We start from the raw sequence: 23,119 nt of genomic DNA on the forward strand, positions 1-23,119 counted from the left end.
GCTTATCAAGGTTGACAAAAGGTTGCCTTGTGTGTGTTTTGCTGAGAGCTGTTAAACTGCACATGCTGAGAGTGTTGCTTCTTGCTGTTGTATGTTTGTATCACGGAGCGGATGGCGCTGTGGTCTAAACCAGTGTTTCCCAACCCTGGGCCTCCAGCTGTTTTTGAACTACAATTCCCATCATCCCTAACGACTGGTCTTGCTAGCTAGGGATGATGGGAGTTGTAGTCCAAAAACAGCTGGAGGCCCAAGGTTGGGAAACACTGCTCTAAACCACCGAGCCTCTTGGGCTTGCAGATTGGTGCTCTGCCCCAGATTCTGCCAACCTAGCAGTTCGAAAGCACACCAGTTCAAGTAGATAAATACATACCAGTGCGGTGGGAAGGTAAAAGGCATTTCCATGCACTCTGGCTTCCATCACGGTGTCCCATTGCACCAGAAGCAGTTTAGTCATGCTGGCCACATGACCCGGAAAAGCTGTCTATGGACAAATGCCGGCTCCCTTGGCCTGAAAAGCGAGATGAGCGCCACACCCCATACAGTGGTACCTCGGGTTACAAACACTTCAGGTTACATACGCTTCAGGTTACAGACTCCACTAACCCAGAAATAGTACCTCAGGTTAAGAACTTTGCTTCAGGATGAGAACAGAAATTGTGCGGCGGCAGCACAGCGGCAGCAGGAGGCCCCATTAGGTAAAGTGGTGCTTCAGGTTAAGAACAGTTTCAGGTTAAGAACAGACCTCCAGAACAAATTAAGTTCTTAACCCGAGGTACCACTGTAGTCGCTTTTGACTGGACTTAACTGTCCAGGGGTCCTTTACCTTTACCTTTTTATCTTTTGTTTGTATCATGCTTTAACTGCTGGGATCTCAAGGAGTATAATTGTCTTCCTTTCCCCATTTTTTATCTTTACAACAGCCCTGTGAGGTGGCCTCAGCTGAGAGTTCGTATAGCAAAGTTTGAAACTGCACATAGCAAAGTTTGAAACTGCACATACTTACAATATTTTTTTCCTTGTTGTTCTCTATCAATTTGTCAGGGTTGGCCAACTTTTTTATTATTATTGTTTTCGTATCTTGCAGTAGGTAACAGAATTATAAAATGTTGTATTTAAAACAAGGGGGGGGGCTGCTTTTCTGCGATTGTACAGGTTTGTTTTTCTTTACACAATCTGTGAATGGCATTATGTATTTGTATGTGACTTTTCCTTCCAAGATTTCATGGTCATGTAGATCTACCCTGCCCTTCCCATTTGCAACAGCCCTGTGAGGTAGGCCAGGCTAAATTAATATATGTGCATAACTAGCAGCTTTTGCTAATAGATTACAGAGGGAGGAATGCAGGGGCCCCAATCCACTTACAGTGTACCAGGCCCAAGTTATCCCATTGGCATCTGTGGCTTAGCATTATGTCTGAAGGCCACCTCCCAGCTATCCTGGGTCCTGTGCCGCCTGAGGGCAGAGTGCCACATTCCACACTTACAATACGTAATGTCAACTTTCAGTGAATAGTCCAGGACACTGCTAGTGGGATTGTCCCCCGAGTGCCACCAAACGGCTCTAAAAGGCTAGAATGCAAAGCAGCAAGTGAGAGCACCCCACCCCCACCGAGCTCTTGGCAGATCCACAATGATACTCTGCACTTCAGTCTGCGCAGAAAGGATACCTCAGGTCCTTGGTCCTGTGGTGTCCATTCCTGCACACTGAGATTATGTGGACCTGTCATGGCCACCTGAAAACCATCATCCCATGCACAATTGTGGTGCTTCCCAACAAGATTCACAAACAGGGAAGGAGACAAGAGAAAACTGTGGCCACTGGTCATATATGCGCTTCTTGAAAAGTAGTGCTGAACGACGCCCCTGGTGTGTCCGTGTCTCTTGGAAAGTGGGGAGTTGGAGGGCAGGGAGCTTTGTGTTCTGTTGGGTGGGGGTGGGGGTGGGGCGCTGGGTGGCTCTGTGAGAGCTGCTGTGTTCTGGATGGTGGAAGGCCTCATCCAGCTCACAGGACGACGATGAGCTGCGCATCCAGATCCTGGCCTCAGGCCTCGTCACCACTGAGACTCATCTTGGCTTCAGACAGACCGCTCTCGTCGATGTTCTCCAAGGAGTCAGAATGCTGCAGGGAGAGCTCAGCTAGGCTAATGCTGGGCAATGTGTTCTGTTCTGGGTACAACCAAGGCTTAAAGCCAGGGTCATGCTTCCGTTTCCACTCTGGGTACTTCAGCCCTGCCTTATAGATCGTCTTCATAGCCTGTAAAAGGAGAGTAAGTTGGTACTAGCCAAAAATCTGGTTGCTGACGTGTATTGTGTTTCTGAACTGAAAGCAAAGACCCACTTTTACACTCAGGGCTCAGGGCTGAGACAGAGATACAGTAGATGACCTCTGTGAGCATCAGGTCTCTTTGGTTCATATAGTAATTATTAATTATGAATTATTATTATTATTATTATTATTATTATTATTATTATTATTATTTATATACTGCCCTATGCCAGGAGGTCTCAGGGTGGTTCACATAGAAAGATCACAGTATATAAAATAGAATTCAGTTGTGGCAGACTTTCCTGCCCTCAGAGGTGGCTGATTGATAGGAAGGGCATGGAGATTTCTTCTAAGAGCTGCCAGTTATTTAATTCCCTTATTGGGGCACACTAGCCGTTCTTTTGAGTCTCCCTAATGTCCCAGAGCAAACAATTTGGTTGAAGGGCTGGCATGCCCATGAGGTGCAGTAAGGCGGTGGCCTCGGGCAGCTGCCTCCTCCTCCACAGCTGCATCACATTTTCCATAAGTGCACCCCCCCCCGCCACACTGCCTCTGCCTCTTCTGTGGGCATGATGCTGCCATGGGCTCCACCACACTTGCACCGCGATGGGAGTGGCAGTGGGGGGTGCCTGCAGAGGAGGTGGTGGTGATGGGCCTATGGCAATGGCAGGGAGTGGCCATGGTGTGTGTGTGGGGGGGAGGGGGGTTTGCCTTAAGTGGCAAAACATCCTGGGTCACCCTTGTTTGGGAGCAGCTGGCCTAAAAACTGAAGAGCACAGCTCTTCCATATTCTAGCTGTGCAGAGCTACACTTTTTGACAGTGTTGTGGGATGTGAAACACAAGAGCAGTCAGGTACAACATTCCTAGAGTGAACATGTTTACACATGGGGAGGAATGTTTGTCCAGCCAGCAGGTAAACTTCCTGTTTCCTTCTGGGCTGGGATAGACTTCCTCTGCATGTGACTAGAGGTGGGCGTGGCCTCACCTGTGCAGGTAACGACAAAAGCATAGGGCAAGGCAGCCATCTCTCTTTTTGACTACATGCTTCGAAGAAGCAATATCTACTTAGCCAAAGATGCTCTCTTGGCTTCTAGCTTCTAGCCAAGAGAGGACAAAGGGACTGTCTTCTTATGAGATAGTTTCCAGATGTATGTTACTTTTCTAAGCTAAGTCTGCCTTCTGGGATCTGATTGTGAACAGAATGTGAGTAAACTCTTTTTATGCTTTTATAGAAGATTGTGTTGTGTCTTATCTTTTATGAGGGAATAAGGGGAAAATACCAGAACAGTTATTATAGAGGCTTTAGTGAATCTGAGCAAACGCATCCGCTGAGTTTAAAAGGGGAATGTTTCTCTGCTAAATTGTGAACTTGTTAACACAAGTTGGAAAGGCTATTATCAGCCAATATATCCTCTCCTGCATCCCTGAACATTCCTACAAGTGTGCCAATATGGACAGTTATTCCCCCCCCAAGCCTGCTTAGCAACTTTCTTCAGTCATGGCCATCCTGCCACATGGATGTGCCCACACAACTCCAACTTACCTTTGGTGCCACGTACTGAGACGCTTTATTCACCACCCACTTTGGTAATGAACCTAAAAGCAAACCAGATCCACTCGTTACCAAAAGCTGTTGCACACAAGTATCTCTGCCATGATAACTTCTGTATTTTCCCACCATTCCTACACAGAGAAGAGCCCAGTCTATTGTGCCCCATGGGACAGGTGCGTCACCCATCGCTGTGGGTCCTTTGGCTACCCTTTGCTATCCTGCAAGGCTCCTCTCCCCAAAGCACACCCACCAACCCCACACCTGAGATATGGTGCACGTAGAGACGTGGCTTAATTGGCTGCACAATCAAGTTCAACCGATGGTGGTGAATTCAGTCCCGCAGGATCGGCTGAGTGAGTAGGTCCTTCTTGTGAAATTTGATCACACAGCCAATCCCTGCAGAGAGCAGGGTTAAAGCCTCCCTTCTGCGGACTACCTCGCTGCCAGGCACTCGGCAAACATGGTGCCAAGGGCTTCGACTCGTGAGTGATGTCATAACAACCTCAGATGATTGCAATCTGGCCTGCTCTGCCAAAAATGGTTCCTACCTGTGCCTTAGGAAATCTCCCCTTTATTTATCACCCTGAACCCTCAACACTGACTTGGGCACTGCCTGGAATAATTCCCCCCCCCCTCTCAGGCTTTGTCTTTTCCCAGCCACAACCTGGGCGTAAAGATGCTCACCTCGAGGGTCTACTTGGGTGAGGTAGTAAAGAATGCAGCCACTCTTGTCCGTTGCCTTGATCAAGTAGCCCGTCTGCAGGGATACGGCCCTCACGCAGTCCTTTCGGGGCGGGTACTTCTGCAGAGAGACCCCATAGTCTAAGGAGTGGTTCATACATGCAGTCACCGACATGAGTGTCCGCTTGAAGGGGAACTCATGAAGGCACTGAATCACACAATAAGCCCTTTGTGGAAACAGATACATATGCACTCAGGGCCCTCAGGTGTAGGAGCAGCGCCCATGAAGGGAGTGAAGGAGGGAAAGGAAGAAACTGGTAGAGAGCCAAGCTGAGAAGCAGCAGCAGCAACCCCACTGAAGAGGCTGCCAGTTCCCCACAGTGGCCAACTCAGGAAGAGGTGAGTGAGATTTCTAGCATGGCAGCTAGAAATGATTCCCTTGACTTGGTGTAAGGCCATGGCTCAGTGCTAGAACACATGTTTTGTATTCAGGAGGCCCCAGGTTCAAATTCCAGGTAGGTTTGGAAGAGACCTGTCTGTCTCTGAACCCCCATAGAGCTGCTGCCAGCAACTCAGCCAGACAGAGCTGTAGAAGGCAACTATCCAGCTTCCTTTGAGTAAAGGCATGCTTTTAATGGGCTTAAAGGATTACAAATGAGGCAAGGGGGTTGAGAAACTGGCCTGGCTGAGAGAAGGGGGTTGAGGAAGAAGGAATTCTGTGTCTCTGCATGAGCAAAGGAAGAGAAGAGATGGGGTGGGGGGAAACCCCTTGCTCTATACCCCTTCCTCTTCCTTGCCAGCAGGGTACCAAGCCAGGGATGACGCCCATCCCTGCTTCCCATTCTGAACTGCAAGGCAGGACTGCAAGCACCACCCAAGGATCAGCTGCGAGGAGCTGAGAGCATGTGGCTCACTGGATGTTTGACGCTGTAGTTGATGATCATGTAGTCGTGGCCAAGGGGCAGCCAGGAGCGCAAGGTAACAAAGTCCCTATTCTTCAGAGGACTTGGGCACCTCCCTGCAAGAGAAAAAACACGGTTAGCAAGAACATACTGAAATTAAAAACCCCAGGAGGAAATAATGCCTCACTAGAGACGTTGCCTAGAGCAGTGTTTCCCAACCGGTGTTCCGCGGCACACTAGTGTGCCGCGAGACGTTGCCTGGTGTGCCGTGGGAGGGAGGCAGGCGAGTCGGGCGGTGAGAGGCGGGGCGGCGGCGGCGAGGAGAGGCCGCCCAGCGCGGGGCTCTCGCCGTCTGCCTGCCTGGCTGCCTGCGTGGCGCTGACGTCACGGGGCTGTAACGTGCCCCACATAGGCACACGCGGGGCGGCGAGCGAGCTCCCTCCCACATCCCATCGCCGCTCGCTTCGGCCGGCCTACTGGGCTGTCGCAGGCGGAAGGCCTGCGCATGCGCGAGGTTTTCGCGCCTTCGGGATTCCCTTCACGCCTTCCTCCTCCCGGGTCCTTGAGAGCGCGGGAAGCGGCAGCGCGAGACCGGCGTTGAGCCTGGTAGGTATTGTGCTTGCCAAGGCAGTCATTTGGGAAATGAAAACTTGCAAAGCAAGCAACCAGTTCAATCTGAAGTACGTGTATGCTTAATATCCTGTATCTGAAACCTGTTCTGCCCCCTCCCCCACACTTGGTGCCATTTTCATCTACACATGCAGCAGAGTAAGTTGACCCAGAATAGTACCAATTCAGATGGCAGATGGGAGAATGACAGTGCTGAATGCTTTCCCATGTAGAACAGTCCCTGCAAATAAAAACCTAGCATATTTGGAAGAGGGATGCTAGCCTAACCATTACCTTCTATGCTGTTACTATTTTTTAAATTTTTTTTACATAAGTAAAAAGTGACCTTTCCCCATCTGGCATGGTGGTGTGCCTCGAGATTTTTTTCATGAAACAAGTGTGCCTTTGCCCAAAAAAGGTTGGGAAACACTGGCCTAGAGAACATGGTTCACCCCCATTCTGTTCTGGGGACATAACACCGGCCTACAGAGATGTGTCTTGAATAGCACTATATAAATACCAAGCATTAATGAAGCAGCTCCCGTGTGTGTCCCTGGATCTATCTGTCCTTGCTAAATGTTTTCCTGACCTGAGCAGCAAAGTATTCCCTGCTAGTTCTACCTCAGCCATTCCTTCCCCAATGCCCATTCAGAAACCCACATTAAAAGAAAAAGAAATGCCATGTTTACATGCCATGTTTCGGGCAGACCTTAGTTGAGCAAATATTCATTTTATTTAATGTGCATGGCAGAATGCAGAATGTGGCATTCTGCTCAGAAAACCATTCAGCTGGGACCTCAGGAAACCCACTGTTACAGCACCCCTGATAGGTGGTCATCCAGCTACAGCTTAAAATCCTTGCGGAGTTTTTTGTTTTCTTTTGGGGGATGCAAGAAGCTCAGGACTAAGGGTTTCAGTGCAGGCCTACCCATGGCTACTCAGAAAGAAGTCCTGAATTACTCTCAGGTAAGTGGGTCTAGGATTGCAGGGGAGTAATCCAGTGGCATTCTCAAGATACACCAGCCCCAAGCCCAGCAGCCCCTCTGGGCTCAGACGGGGACGTAGCTTAGAGGCACAAGAAGTGCTTTCTTCTAGGAAGCCACATAATCTGTCAGGGGTTCCATGCCCATCAAGTGTAAGAAGCAAGGTTGCTCACAGGAGTAATATCCAACATCCGCGTTGACAGTCAGGCGCCCAATGTCATGGGTCTCAATCATGTTGGAGTCCCACTTCTTGCGGTAACTGGTGTCATGTAGAACATCATAGAGCGTCTCTGGAGGCACATCACGGCAGACAATGCGCATCTGTGTGGCAAGGAATTTGTGTGATCATGCACTGAAAAACTGCTAGCAAGCACAGCAGCGGTGTCATCAGACTCTGAGGCAAAACATTTTACCAAGGGGTGGGGCAAAGGCTGGGCAAGTGAGAGGGAAATTGTAATAAAACAAGCTAAACTTCACATCCCCTGCTTTTTTCCAGGCCCGGTCTGCACTTTAAAGCTCCTTTATTTGCTCCAGATTTTTCCTCACAAAAACTTGCTCTTTAAAGCTCTATCAGAGCAAACCACTAAAAACCTGAATGGATGTTTGTCCTGACTGGCTATTAAGGAGCGGGTTTTCACAGGAAAAACTCCAGAGCAGTAGCAACAAACAAAAGAAACACGTTTGGATGGAGCTTTTAAGCACAGATCTGTTCCTGGAAAGGATGGGGCAAAAAGTGAGTGTCACTGAGCCTTCCTTTTACTTTTTTTTTTTTTTTTGCATTTTAAAATTTTATTAGTATTCCATATATGTACATTATATTCATATTGCATACATCTCATACATTTTAGACTTCCTTCAGCGTCGTTGACATTCATTCGTATTTGTTTCTTTATAGCACAGTCCAATCGTTCATACTGCCATTTATACCTCCCTTCATACATTATATCCAATAAGCAGTACCTCTTAATGCTTTACAGTGCCTCTTTAAATCCCACTAGCATTGTGTTTACAAAACATTTGTTCTCCAGATATCCCACAAATTTCCCCCAGTCATTAATAAACTTTTGATCCTTAATATATCTAATTTTCCCTGTTAATTTATCCAGCTCAGCATATTCAATCAGTTTTAGTCTCCACTCTGCTATCGTTGGGCTTTCTTCCTGTTTCCACTTCTGCGCTACCACAATTCTAGCTGCCGTTACCGCATACTGAAAGATTTTACAATCCTCTCTTTTGATGTCTTTTCCCGTCAATCCTAATAGAAAAGCTTCAGGTTTCTTTACGAAGGTATAGCTTAGTATTTTTTTGATTTCATTGTAAATTTCATCCCAGAAGCCTTTAACTTTCGTACACTCCCACCATAGATGATAGAACGTTCCTTCTTTTTGTCTGCATTTCCAGCATTTGTTGTCTGTTTTGTAAATCTTGGCTAATTTTACAGGTGTCATATACCATCTGAATAACATCTTCATCATATTTTCCCTTAGTAACACACATGCAGTGAACTTTATATTCACTCTCCACAGTTTTTCCCAATTCTCTAGTTGAATCTCGTAGCCGAAGTCCTTTGCCCATTGACTCATCACATTTTTAACTTTCTCATCTTTCATATTCCATTCTAACAGTATATTATACATTTTTGACAGATTTTTACGATCATTATTTATTATCTCTCTCTGAAATGTCGATACCTTTTCTTCATAGCCCCTTTCCTTCACCTCTTTTTTAAATATTTCATTTATCTGAAAGTAGCTCAGCCAGTCATATGTAAATATTTTAACCAGATCATATGGTTTTATTTTCCATTTCGCTCCTTCCTTTATTACCATTTCTCCATACCTGCCCCATTTTTTCTCCATGTTAACTTTTTTTACACTTATCAGCTCTAATGGGGACAACCAATGTGGGGTTTTTGGTTCTAATATATTCCTATACCTATTCCAGACCTCTATCAAAGGACCCTTAAAGATATGGTTGCAAAATCCCTTATGTACTCTTATTTTATCCCTCCACAGGTATGCATGCCACCCAAATCTATTCTTATACCCTTCTAGATCCAATAACTCTGTGTCTTCCAGCTTTATCCACTCTTTTATCCAGCAGAGGCATGCGGCCTCGTAATACAATCTCATGTCTGGTAAGGCAAAGCCCCCTCTTTCCGTTGTATCTGTTAATAACTTAAACTTAATTCTGGGTTTCTTTCCTTCCCAGACATATCTGGAGATCGCCTTTTGCCATTCTTTAAAATTTTTGGTACCTTTAATTATGGGTATCGTTTGGAATAGGAATAGCATTTTTGGGAGTATCATCATTTTCACCATAGATATTCTTCCCCAAAAAGATAGTTTCATCCTGGCCCAAATCTCCAATTTTTTTTTAATTTCATTCCAAACCGGGATGTAGTTATTTTGGTACAAATCGATATTTTTATTAGTGAGCCAAAGACCTAAGTATTTTACCTTATTTACGACTTCGATTTCTGTTTGTTGTTGTAATAGTTGTATCTTGTCTTGGTCCAGATTTTTAACAATCATTTTAGTCTTGCTCTTATTCAGTTTAAATCCTGCTAGCTTCCCGAATTCCTCCATCTCTTCCAAAATTCCCTTTATGCTGTCTATAGGTTCTTCTACCGTTAAAACCACGTCATCAGCGTAAGCTTTAACCTTGTATTCATTTGAACCTAATGTTATCCCCTTAATTTGTTTATTTTGCCTTATCGCATTTAGTAGGACCTCCAAAACAATTATGAAGAGGAGCGGCGAAAGAGGGCAGCCCTGCCTTGTTCCTTTAGAAATTTTTATATCTTCAGTGATGACATTATTTATTATCAACTTCGCCTTCTGTTCTGTATATATTGCCTTTATCCCATTCCAAAACTCTTGACCCACATCCATAAATTCCAAATTTCTCAACATAAAATCCCAGGCTACGTTATCGAAGGCTTTCTCCGCATCTACAAAAATTAAACTAGCTGGTTTGTCATATCTATCCGATAAATATTCTATTATATTAATTATACTTCTTGTATTGTTTTTTATTTGTCTTCCCGGTAGAAAGCCCGCTTGGTCTTTGTGGATGATCTTTATTAATATCTTTTTTAATCTTTTTGCTAAGATTCCGGCGAAGATCTTATAATCTGTATTTAATAAAGAAATGGGTCTGTAATTTTTTACTTGAGTTAGATCTGCATCTTGTTTTGGAATTATTGTAATAAATGCTTCCTTCCAAGTACTTGGGATCTCTCTTTCTTTTAAGATGTTATTCATCACGTTAACTAGCGGAGTCATCAATATATCTTTCATTTCTTTGTAATAGCTTGAAGTGAACCCATCCGGGCCAGGGGCTTTCCCTCTTTTCAATTCCTTTATCACTTCTTCCACCTCTTCTCTAAAAATTGGGGCATTTAACCTTTCTTTTTGCTCTGTCGAAATTTTCCTCACCATTTTTTCTTCTAGATATCTTTGTATTTTCCTATTATTGTTTTTATTCTTGTTTCTATATAATTGCTCGTAAAAATCCACAAATCCTTTTCTAATTCTTTTGGGGTCTATTACCTCTTCTCCATTTAATTGTATTTTGTTAATTGTTTTTTGTTCCTTTCTCTTTTTGACTTGCCATGCAAGCCATTTCCCTGACTTATTGGCAAATTCAAATTTTTTCTGTCTTAGTCTTTTAATATTCCACTCCACCTCCTTATTTATTAACATTGCAAATTGTGTTTGGAGGGACTTTATTTCCTGCAATATCCTTTCATTGTTTGGTTTTTTAGTCAGTTTTTGTTCGTAATCCATAATCTGTCTCAAAATCTCCTTAGATCTTTTTTCTTTGTTATTTCTTTTCCACACATTTTGTTGAATAAACAGGCCCCTCATCACAGCCTTACTGGCATCCCACACCACACTTGTTTTTACCCCTTTATCTAAATTATCTGTAAAATATTCAAATAGTCTCGTCCGTATTTTTTCCACAAATTTTTGGTCGTCCCACAGATTATCATTTAGTCTCCATCTGAAGGTTCGTTTTTCAATTCCCCTCATCTCCATTGTTATGGGATTGTGGTCAGAAATAACTTTAGCCTGGATTTCAGTTTTTGTAATTCTTGTTGTTAGTTCATTTGATACCCATATTTGGTCTAATCTTGACATCGATTGATTTGGTTCAGAGTGAAATGTATATTGTTTCTCCAAGGGGTGTTTCAATCTCCATATATCTACTAAATTACAGTTCTTGACCATTTCAAAAAATGTCTTAGGTAATTTCCCTCCTTCTGTCTTTATTTTTCTTAGTCTGTCTATTTCCGTTGAGACCACCCCGTTCATATCCCCCATTATTATAATTTTTTGATCTAGGTATTCAAATAATCTCTCTTCCAGTAGTCCGCCTTCTGCACCTTTCAACTCCTCCTCTCCCGACTGAAGCTCTTTATATCTTCTTGTAAACTTTCCTATTTCCTCGGGGCTGGTTAATCTTCTTTTAACCCCTTTATAAAAAAAGGAGACACCTTCCGGGAATTCCCATCGGAAGTCAATCCTATTCTTTTTGAGCAATTGCACTAATGGTTTATAGGGTTCTCTTCGTTTTAACAGCCTTATTGGAATATCTTTAAATATGATTATGTAATGTCCGTCAATATATAGTCTCTTTTCCCTATTTCTTTGCAAAATCAGATTTCTCATCTCTCTATCTTTAAATGTGACTAAACAGTCCCCTGGGAATTTCCTGGCTTTACTTGATTTTATTTTCATTCTATATGCATTTATAATTGTCCTCGCAACATCTTCCTCCTCTACCTCCATCCACTGTGCTATTTCTTTTACTAATCTTTCCTTTATATTTTCATTTTGTACTTCCGGGATTTGCCTCAGTCTTAAATTAATCTCCCTCTGTTTTAGTTCATTCATTGCAATAGAGTCTTTTATTTCTTCCTGTATTCTGTTTAGGTCTGCTATCTCATTCCTCATTCTTTCTTCTTCTCGCTTCATTTCTTTCATTTCCTGCTTTGTCTTCTTTAATCCCTCATCCACTCTTTTTGAAACCTCTTTAATCTGTCCTTTTAACTCACTTACTGTCTCCTCAATCTTTTTATCCATTTTTCCAATTTTATTGTCCACCTGTTCCAATTTTGTCTCTAAGTTCTTTTCACTTTGCTTTATTTCTGCAAACATCCTCAATATTTCTGTTCTAAATTCAGTTTCTTGTTTTGAGGCTCTCCTATCAGTTGGGGTTCCTCCTTCTGCCCCTTTCTTTTGAGTGTGTGACATTTTCTTTAAACCTTGTGGGTTCCTTTGTATTGCTACGTATGTCACTAAATCACCTGTCCTCCCGGTATGTATCCTCCTATCCTTATAGTTGGGCTATCCAGTTGCTCAATTAACCCCTAAGGGGTATTAATCTCCAAAGTTGCTATAAACCCCTTTATATATTAACAACATATAATGTTAACCACACGTAGAGACAGGTGATAGATTACCAAAGGTAGAAAGAGGACCCCAAACCCCTCTTCTCTAAACATTCGTTTTAGCCAATATGTTTATGTATTGTCCTCCTTTCTAAGGCTTAGAGGAGGATGGTTGATCTTCCGTCGCAGTGGTATCCTAATTTGTATTCTTCTTGCCCCTATTTGGGCTATTCCAACCAGTCCTTTGATAACAGCATAACTTATAAGGTTCTTAGTCCCAAAACAGTCAGCTTCCCAAATTGAGATGCAATACAGTCCACCGTGGGGAGTCAGTCCCTTTAAACTTAAGAGCAAGGTCCTTAGGTGCTTAAATGCTTAGGTAATTAGATAATTGGATAGTTGGGCTTTCCTGTTCACCTGTTTTTCACACTGTTTTTCACACTGTTTTCTCCCAACTCCTGACTCTATGGCCCTAAAATTGAGTCCAAAGGGGGAAATAACAAATAAGAAAAGTCCGAGAACAAAAAAGAGAACAGTAACTCACAATGCCCAAAGTGCTTTTCTTCTTCCCTTTCTTCACAACTTTTTAAGAGCTGCTTAGCATAACGACTCCCAAAAGTCCCAACAGTAGTCCTTTCAACAGTACTCTCCCTTATCCTCTTTATACAACACTGTCTTTGTTGCTATATCGACTGAGTCACTTCCAACATCGTATTTCTCTGCCCTCCCTCAATTGTTTCCCTTTCTCCTCTGCTCCGGGAGAAGGATTGACTTCTATGAAAGTCTATGAGAGGGACAAACACTGTAGCCGCTAGCAGTAACTTACTTTCTCCTTCGGCTCTGCAAACCGCGCTGCGTCTTATTCCATTGAAGACAAACTTACACTGACCTCGGATGTTTTTCTTTTTACTCAGATACTTCCTTAGCCTCCCAATTCTCACTGTTTCCAACACTTCTTTTCAGTGTCTGAGTTTCTTTGTGTCGAGAGCGGGACGCTTAGCCTGCAGGCTCGGGGCTTCGCTGATTTGCCGCTGTAATGGCCACCCAATAAGCCGCCGCTTGTATCGTCGTTCTCTTCACCTTTATTCAAAGGCTACCTGACGACCAGACGAACGGCACCTCGGCGCTGCTGGGCACCTAGACCTCTGGATACCCTCCAGAGGGTTAGCGGGAGTTTTATCGCCCTCAAAACTCCCAATTCGGCAAAAAAGCTAGAGCTCTCTCCGGAGAGACAAACCCTCGCCTGCAACCGGATCCGCGCCCCACCGGAAGCATCTCCTTTTACTTTACACATTAATTTTCTGCATACAGGGAGTTGAGCGTTACCTAAGCTTCAGTCTGAGCTGGTACAATCCAGCAAGAGCTCCATCACGTGGCTCTTCAGATTCCATCACTGTGTTATTAGTCAGATCTTCTGTAATGAGACGCCTTAACCCAAAACAAGGTCAAGTGCACTTAGACCAAGCTTTTCTCTTCAGTTGGCTTAGCTCAAACAATCCATCACAAGCAAATGTGTGGAGCAGCAGTCCATTTGGAACAGAAGCAGGTAACTTGGGGAGAGGTCAATTATGTGCCAAGAACACCTGGATTCTGAAACTTTAAAGATTATGCAAAATCAATAAAATGGCAGCTATGTGAATATTTTGTGTGATTTATTAATATAAGTGGATTTCGTTTACCGTATTTTTTGCTCTATAGGACACACCCGACCATAACACGCACCTAGTTTTAGAGGGGGAGAACAAGAAAAAAAATTCTCTCCCTCTCTGTGCAGCGCCCCTTCAGCAAAGCGGTAGGAGAAACAGAGCCCCTTCCATTTCTCCTCCCGCTTCGCTGAAGGGGTGCTGCGCAGAGAGGGAAAGCTGTGCAGCGCCTCTCCAGCAAAGCAAAGCCAGGAGAGCAAGAGGGATCGGTGCGCACCGACCCCTCTTCCTCTCCAGGCTTCAGCAAAAGCAACACGAAGCCTCTCGAAGCTTCGGGCAGCTATCCCTGAAGCCAGGAGTGTCTTCCTCTCCTGGCTTCAGTGGAAGCAACGCGAAGCCATGGAGCCTGCATTCGCTCCATAAGACGCACACACATTTCCCCTTAATTTTTGGAGGGGAAAAAGTGTGTCTTATAGAGCGGAAAATACGGTATTTTGTTTAGCATCTGCTGGTGTTGAACATATAACCTCTCACAATCCCAAAGGTTTTACTCTCAGTTGTGAGGTGCAATGCAATGGCCCCTGCGTCCGACGTCTTTGCTTCCTGCAATTATATACCACCTTCCCCATTAGGAACCCAAGGTGGTTTACCAGTTTCAAACACTAAAACAAATGAACAGTGTAAACTGTAGAGCCACATAGTCCTCTCAGGTTGTTTGGTGGTGGTGCAAGTGTCCTGGCCTGGGCCTCCCTGGCTTTCTTAACGTCTTTCTTGCATGACGCAGCTCTGAGCTTCTAGTTCCCAAGGAGACGGAGAATCCCAAAGGATGCTCCAGGAGAGAGGCAGCTGGCCTGAGAGGAAATTCCTCAGCCGCTCCTTGAGGGTCTGCATCTTGAACACTTCATCCAGGCATTGGAATTTGGGGGGCATCCGTCCCCTCTCTTCATCTCCACATGTTTAAATGTTGTCGTTCAAAGAAGCCCATCTATTCCCTCCACCAATCAGGGAGCTCAAAAGGGGCAAATTTCCAACAGACCCATAGTCAGCACACAGCACCCTCAGGAATTGACTGGGGGTTGGGGGCAACGTCCTGACGGGGCCCCACTCCTCTGCCACCCATTAACCCTGCAGGTAGAGAATAATGTTGAGACACTTGGGAGTGTTCGAAGCATTTCATATACAGAGCAAGGACCCACAAGGGGTCAGCCCTCCTCAAAAGTGGTTCAGTTTCTGCTTCAATGGATAGGCCTTTGAATACAAGGTGACCATGACTGGATGATGGCACGGTGGTGAAACCCTGCAAAAAGGGTGTGAAAGAAATATGGAAATTCTCCACCCAATGTCTGGTGGAGGCAACCAGATACTTGCCACTGAGCATTCAACTACATTAGTAAAGAAAAAGCGCTTTATATGCCTTTTAACACTGTGACAACAGATGGTGCTGTGGAGTTCCATCTTTCGCCATTGTAATTTCCCTTTATGAAGTTTACAATGCGTTTTCCTGAAACACTTTTTTGATGTGTCTAGATCCAACCTGAGAAAACGATTCCAGATCTCATAAGTCTGCAGGTGGTTTCCGCCCTGAACTAGAGACCGAGGACTCAGCTACATTATTAAAGAAACAGCCATTTGAATGTGCTATAAACATGCAACACCAGATGGCGCCAGAGAGCAGGAAATTTTAAAACACGATTTCCCATAGAGATATCTTTTCTTTTGTTCTGATCTGGCTTATTTATAGCGTTTACCCCCCTATGTTTAGATCCACCTCAGATTAGTGGTAACCAAAGTCATGACGACACCTGTAACTAAAGCTGTCTGTAGGATTAAGTGCCTCAGGCAGTTGGTACTTCATGGATCTATCTATCTGCATCTATCTCAGCTCAGTTGAAAGCAATGGACTAAGATTAGCAAGATGGTATCTGCTACTCATTATCCTGTTCTCATTTTTAGTTAAATACTAGCCAGATGCCGAATGAAAAGAGCTATCCCTTTTTTATACTGCCTTTTCTCTTTTTTGTGCTTATTTTCTTCTTGGTATTCATGTACAGAAGAGCTCATATTATTCCATCGGCAATCCATGCACACATGGGGAGTGGGCTGGGGGCTTCCACTGTTTGGAAATGAGACCTCCAGATGCCCAATCTCCCTTGTCTGAAGATTAAATGTCTCTGCACAGGAATTATTTAGCCCAGCAGAGGAATATTTCAGATATGTGTATACCATCTAAAAGGGCCTTCCACCAACTGTGGCTGGTTCGAGAGCTATGGCTATTCCTGGACCGGGAGAGTTAGTGCCTTCCCACCCACACGGGGGGGGGGGGGAGCCTGGCCAGCTGACAGCACTGGGTGGGCACAAAGCAGGCGCCCCACGCAGGTGCCCCCAGGCACAGCGCGGCCTAGTGCTCCTCTTTGTGAGTGCTGGTTCCTCCAATGCCAGAAGAAAAGCTCTGGGCCAGGCTGGGGGCACCTGCTTCGTGATCCCTCTAAAGTCTGCACATGGGGCCAGGGCCCCTCTGGAGCACATACATGCCACTGATAGGCTGGAATTTTGATGACCATTATATCATGTGAACAGTGTGAAAACCTCCATGAATAAGCAGCACTGATTTCACCATCAATCTCCCTGCCTGCCATCTACACTCTGCCCAGCCCAGTAAGGCATGAGAAAAGAAGCCATTATCTCAGAACTTTCTCTCAGCCATGCAAACGTTAAAGTCACAGGAATCCCTTTGAACATTCTGCTTAGAAATTCTAGACACACTTACTGAAAATAAATAAACTCTGCTAAGCACAGTGTGACTTTTTTTTTTAGTAAACATGTAAATCACAACTAACCGTTGGTTAAATAAAGAATCTTCGTGTACACAAGTAAACCAGGTTCCATTGTATTGATCCCAGGCCTTTTAGATATGGAATAAGTAGCGCCTCAATGTCAATAAGTGAGCTCAAGAAAACGATGTGTGGAGCCAGTGAGTGAAAACTGAATCAGCCTCTTTCTGAGGGCTAACCACAACTCAAAAGCTTGTGTCTTTATCTGCTATCGAATCCATATACAGTGTTCAATTCCCTTACGTCTGGGCAGGACACTCAAAAACACAGCCTTATCTTCCCCTAGATCTATCTCAATTCATGTCCAAGATACCTGAACAGGGATATTTCTGTCTGTAAAATGTGCTCGGAGGCTAAAACAGCAGAGATCCCTCACAGAAAAAAAGAAAGGGGAGAAGAGGATGAGGAAAAAGGAATGTGAGAGCCCAAAGGATCTTCCGGGACCTCTAACATTCTAGCTGAATTGCAGCATTGCACATTCTGCAGCCTGGATTAATTTGAGAACTGGGCGCAGCAAGAGGGATGCTTGTTTTGGAGCAAACCTTTGTTTTGGGGCCCAGCATTCATGGGGCAGGAGCAGGAGAAGAGGCTCCTGGGCAAATCAGAGGGGGCAGAAGGGGGTGGGCAGCATCACCACCCATAATTCCCAAGCCCAGGCAGGGCCCCCTGGGTGGCATTCAAGTAAGTTTTACTCAGAGCAGAGCCTCTGGAATGAATGTCATGTTCATTGATTCCAATGGGTCTACTCTGAGTAAGCCATAGCTGAATGCCACCCCCTTACCTTGATTTTCTGGACAGTCTTGCTCTCCTGCTGCATTTGGGTCCACACTGCCACTCCTCCCTTGTTATACCGGCTGCTCCAGCCTTCCTGGCTTTCACACTGGTCCCGGAAAGTGTTGAAGTCGGAATCATCTGGGATGTAGGCTCTCTCTCCTTCCCCAGACATGGGTGCAGTTTCCTGCAGGGCCTCCAGGCTGCCTGAGAGAAGGAGCTGTGCAAATACCCACCCAGGCAAGAGAGGTTCCTGGCTGGCTACTGGGGAAGCTATGCTGGGCTCAGCGCTGCCCTGGCCACTTCCCTCTCTTCCTTCATAACTCTCACTCCCCAGCTCTGTCAGGGGCCTCTCTGGGCCCCCAGCCCTGACTCTGGGAGAGAAGGAACGGCGGTGGCTGCTACATTCAGTGCCTCCATCAACTGCATGGCGTGCGCTCTTCAGAGCCTAGACGCTCCTCTCCTGCAGAAGAGTCACTGCTGCTGCTGGCAGTGTGGATGCCTTCTCGGTCCTGCCAAAGGGCACCAGGCCCCCCTGGGAAGCTTCTGCTATTTATGTGGATAATCTGTAAGTGCACAAACACACACAGAGCCCATTTCGGTGTTCTATCCCCAGCATTCTCCAGTGCCTCCCCCCATGCCTCTTTCCTATCCCTCTCCTAATTCTGCTTCTCTTAACCTGCCTCTGACTTTGCCGCACTGAGTTGCAGAACCAGCTGGGCAGTTGCCAGCAGCAGCAGCAGCAGCAGCAGCCGCTGGGTTCAGTTCTGCAGATGGTTAATGGCCTTGTTAATGCAGGATGCAGTCTAGTCTACTTACCCTGCAATGGAACGGTTGTGGGGGAGCTAGAGAAAATTCTAGATTGTGGAATGGGGATTCTGGAACAGGGAGAAGGTTGTGGGGATTGCCTCACACTGGCCATTCTCCTGGCATTACATTCTGAGGCAAAAAGGACATTCCACATATACTGGAGCATAAAGGGAGGGGTTTTCAGATTGTAACTCCTTCAGCTGTGACGAAGCTAGAATGTTGTGTTCAGAGCTTTCAAAATGCTGTGGCCTCGTTAGAGATAGTGTGATGGCCTGGGATTCAGACTCGGATGCTGAAGCTGAAGGATCCCAGCCTGCACAAGATTCCCCGCCTCCAGAACCAGCTGAGGGGCATGAGCCTGAAGGATCCTCAGGTGCAGGCATCAGCTGAGTCTGCTCTGGCCCCTGAGGTGATGGAGGGCCCATTGCCTGCAGGTGCTCCACTCTCAGCCCCATCAGAGAAAGCTGAGGTTGCCTCTGGGTCCGGTAACCCTTCAGCCTCTCCTGAGCTGCAGAGGCTCAGGGCAGAGAGGCGGAGGGAACTAAGTTCCCGCAGGAGGAGGGCTCGCCTCCAGGCCAGGAGAGGCAAGTCACCAGAGGATCGGGGCCGCTCTATGCCTTGGGGCAGATAAAAGCCGGTCAGCCCCAGTCCCAAGTTGCGGGAGCAACATTGTTGGTTGTTAGTTCCTGCCTGAACCCTGTCCTGCTTTCCCGCCTGAGCTCCTGACCCACCCTGGCTCCCTGCTTGCAAGCCTGTTCCTGACTTCACCTGACTCCCTGCCCTGAATCCAGCTTCAGCTACTATGGACTGCCTCCACGTTGCATCTTTGACCATGGACCAGACTTGGACCTCGCCTCTCGGGTAACCCACGGGACCAGCACAGTTAGGGATGCACCCGATCCAGGAAGAGGAGCTCCCCTACTCCAGATCTGAGTGTAACAAGGAAGGCAGATGCAGCAGGAGGCAGAAAGGGACCCCCATCTCAAAAGACCCTTGAATCAAGGTTTCCTGCTAACAGCCCAGCAAGACCATTTTTGCTCGTCATGATATTAATCACAATATTCACAATATCACAATACTAATCACACTGAGAAATCACAACAAGCAGAAGTAGGGATATCCAATGATTAGCAAACTCGCTTAGGTGGTGATACGAGTATTTTGAGAAACGTTTCAATAGTAGCATATATATTTTTAAGGTGCATATCCACAACAGAGCTGAGGTTTCTGGATACTATGGTGAGCAGGGAAGCAGTGATTGAGTGGAGGGGCAGCGCAGTGTGTCATCCAGTAGCCTGGATAAACTTCAAAGCACTCACATGTGGACAAAGATGCAGGAATGCACACATGGAAACAGCCCAGGTATGCAATTACACCCTGCTGTGGACACAGCCTAAACTCCACCATGTTCAAGGGGGCTGATTCCCAGACATGTGTCCACAGGACTACATGTGGAGCTGCATATTTGCATTTCAAGGGAAGCCTGTGATTGCACCAGCGTAGAGGCAGCTCAGGGAGAGGGTGAACCATGGGCTTGGGGAGAAAGGGTTAAACTCTCTCAAACGCACCTGCTCAGGATGCTGAAACTGCTTCGGCTTCCCTGTCTGCTAACTGCATCACAAAGCAGGCATTTCCTAGGCCCTGGCAGTAGGCTCATTACTTGCTATTTTTCTTTCTTTCTTTTTTTAAAAAAGATTACTTTCAGAGAAAGGGGCTAATATGGAAGCAACTGAAGATAATAAAATATTCACTTTCTGTGCCAAAGGCTTCAGTAATGCTGTTGCTAATTCTAGGATATCTCCTGCAGGTGGCACCTGTGCTGAGTGCAGACTCCAGAGAAACACAAAAGATGCTCAATGCAGCCGCCACGAGGCACAGATTTGGTGAGGATATTGCCTGCAAGCGCTGCTTTTCTCGGGATGACAAATTGCTTAATGAATGTCCAAGCCAAGTGCTTTGCACAGATTGCTCGTAGGCTGTGGAAGAACAAAACTCACATTTCACAAAAGATTTGGAGCTCATTGCAAAAAATTAAAAAAAAAAAAAATCACAGCAATACACACATCCAAGATGATTAATTGGACCTGTTTTTTCAAATAATACAGCTTCCCAGCTTAAACCTGTTTTAAACCTTGTGAGAAATAGTAATACCGGAAAAATTCAAAGGAGGAGGAGAACTTTTCCATCTGCTTGTTCTGCTTCTAATTGCCACATTGTTTGCCTGGGGTTTCTGTAATTAACTAGACAGCCCTTCTAGTATACTATACAATCCACAAACCAGAAGATGAGAAACCATATGCTGCTCTCTGTTTTAAGACCTGATTTTCCAAACCTAGATTAAGTATTTAAGGTTGGGGGAATCTTTTGCAGTCTGAGGGCCACATTTCTCCATGAGCTACCTTCCAAGGGCTACATGTGGTATTCTTAAAGGTAAAGGACCCCTGACAGTTAAGTCCAGTCATGAACGACTCTGGGGTTGCGGCGCTCATCTCGCTTTACTGGCCGAGGGAGCCGACGTTTGTCCACAGACAGTTTTTCTGGGTCATGTGGCCAAAATTACTAAGCTGCTTCTGGCGAAACCAGAGCAGCACACGGAAACGCCATTTACCTTCCCACCGGAGAGATACCTATTTATCTACTTGCACTTTGATGTGCTTTCAAACTGCTAGGTGGGCAGGAGCAGGGACAAAGCAATGGGAGCTCAACCCGTCGCGGGGATTCGAACCGCTGACCTTCTGATTGGCAAGCCCAAGAGGCTCAGCGGTTTAGACGACAGCGCCACCTGCGTCCTAAGGTGGTTTTTAGGTGGCAACTATGGACAGTCTCTCACAAAGGAACTTGTCTGATTAGTTCAACAATGGAATCCTCAATTTAGATTTTAACCCTTGCTGGATCTAGGACCCCAGAAATTAGAAGGGGCTCAGGTATCATACAGACTAACCCTGCAAACTCAGGGCAAGCCCTAGGCTCAGTGGTTTAGACCACAGCGCCACCCACATCCCTGTGTGGTATTCTTAGGATCATATAATTGTAGAGCTGGAAGAGAACCTGAGGGTCATCTAGTCCAAACCCCTGCAATGCAGGAAAATGAGATAAAGCATCCCTGACAGGTGGACACCCAACCTTTGCTGAAAAACCTCCAAGGAAGGAGAGTCCACAACCTCCCAAGAAGGACCGTTCCATTGTCAAACAGCTCTTACCATGAGAAAATTCTTCCTGATGTTGAGTTGGAATCTCCCTTCTTGTAACTTGAAGCCATGGGATTGAGTCCTCCCCTCCAGAGCAGGAGAAAACAAGCTTGTTCCATCTTCCATCTGTCAGCCCTGAAGATATTTGAAGATGGCTATCATGTCTCATTTCTGTCTCCTCTTCTCCAGGCTAAACATACCCAATTCCTTCAAGTGCTCCTCCTAAGGCTTAGCTTCCAGACTCTTGATCATCTTGGTTGCCCTCGTCTGCACACATTCTAGCTCGTCAACATCCTTCTTAAATTGTAGCACCCAGAACTGGAGATGGGACTCCAGGCATATTTTCCTGCCCTAGATCCTTGATAACTGCTGTCCCTTGGAGTAGACAGTTCTGGGTTAGATGGACCAATATTCTGACTTAATAGAAGGCATTATCCCTGAAACTGCATTGGATTTGAGATCATTTTTAAATATGAAATTGTTTTATATATGCTTTTATTGATAAATTGCTTTGAAATAATTCATAAGTGGAATGGAATAAACACACACACACACACACACACACACACACACACTGTATTACGGAAGGCTTAGGAGAACACTGGCAGTCATAATCTTTATTGCTTAAATAAAAATAAAACCATCATCTGATTCCAGGCAAATAGCACTGCCATCTAGTGGCTAAGTCAGAGTTAGTTTATGTCTCAACGTTTACCATACATTTTGGAAAGTGTCTGACAAATCTCAGCCAAGGATGAAGGCCAAACAATGGAAGCATGGGGTGTCCATGATTAAAAAAGAAATCGGGAGCTCTAATGATGGCTCTACTGCACAGCAATTTACATATGAAAAAAGCTCTGCAAGCAGCTTACAAACATCAGTAATAAGGCAGAAGAAAAGAGGTTAAGAGATCAGAGGGGGGAAAGCAAAAACATTTATATACTGCTTTTCAGCCTGATATCCCTCCGCACGCCCCACCCAAGTCTCCCCCCAATAGTAAAGAACAATAAAATCAGTTTTTAAGAAACCTAACTTTTTAAAAGCAGAATCATCATGAACAAAACTCTGGAGATAAAGGCAGTATAAAAGGATAGAATCAGAATGGGGAAAGGCCATGATGGCAATCAAGAATATACAACGGGAAAGACAGGAAGTCTACTATGTCTGTATGTATATGATTTTGGGTTTTGTTTTTTTGTTTGTTTGTTCTCTTTGTTCTTTCTTTCTTTTTCTGTTTCATTTTCTTTCTAGGTATATAAAATTTGTATATAATTTTTGTATACCTGTTGGAAATTATATCATAGTAAGTCCTGTAATGTAATATGACAATGTTTACAATGTAATATAAGAATGTTAACAAATAAATAATATGCAAATTTTTAAAAAAGTCCCACCCCCGGCCCAATATAGGAGGGCAATACAGGATGCAACTTCTGAGTATCTCCAGCGAAGGTGAGGTGAGCACTTTCCAAAGCAGGTGTCTT

General features: G+C 45.1%; 1 protein-coding gene across 3 annotated transcripts; it reads right to left on the minus strand.

Annotated features, from left to right (window-relative positions):
* Positions 1-1,810: 1,810 nt before the first annotated feature.
* Positions 1,811-18,574, minus strand: STARD10 (StAR related lipid transfer domain containing 10). 3 transcript variants are annotated; one of them, XM_081205683.1, is made up of 7 exons: positions 18,457-18,574; positions 17,648-17,844; positions 7,168-7,315; positions 5,415-5,518; positions 4,504-4,621; positions 3,811-3,863; positions 1,811-2,254 (listed from the first exon to the last, which is right to left on the minus strand). In XM_081205683.1, the coding sequence occupies exons 1-7, from the start codon at positions 18,557-18,559 to the stop codon at positions 2,042-2,044; spliced, it is 936 nt and encodes a 311-aa protein (XP_081061809.1). In that variant the 5' UTR covers positions 18,560-18,574; the 3' UTR covers positions 1,811-2,041. The 3 variants fall into 3 exon arrangements, with proteins under 3 accessions (XP_081061809.1, XP_081061811.1, XP_081061810.1); XM_081205685.1 differs by lacking the exon at positions 18,457-18,574 and adding an exon at positions 18,317-18,448 and having other exon boundaries at positions 17,648-17,840; XM_081205684.1 differs by lacking the exon at positions 18,457-18,574 and adding an exon at positions 18,317-18,448.
* Positions 18,575-23,119: the final 4,545 nt, after the last annotated feature.

This window comes from Podarcis bocagei (assembly GCF_964188305.1).
Source record: "Podarcis bocagei genome assembly, chromosome: 8".
Taxonomy (NCBI): Eukaryota; Metazoa; Chordata; class Lepidosauria; order Squamata; family Lacertidae; genus Podarcis; species Podarcis bocagei.

What these genes read in the sequence shown, in the direction of transcription:
- STARD10 (XM_081205683.1), bottom strand. Translation starts at nt 18,559, where the DNA reads ATGGCCAGTGTGAGGCAATCCCCACAACCTTCTCCCTGTTCCAGAATC. An exon ending in GGATGTTGGATATTACTCCT is followed by an intron (nt 5,519 to 7,167) that starts GTGAGCAACCTT and finishes TTTCTCTTGCAG; the next exon opens with GGAGGTGCCCAAGTCCTCTG. An exon ending in ACTACAGCGTCAAACATCCA is followed by an intron (nt 4,622 to 5,414) that starts GTGAGCCACATG and finishes GTCTCTCTGCAG; the next exon opens with AAGTACCCGCCCCGAAAGGA.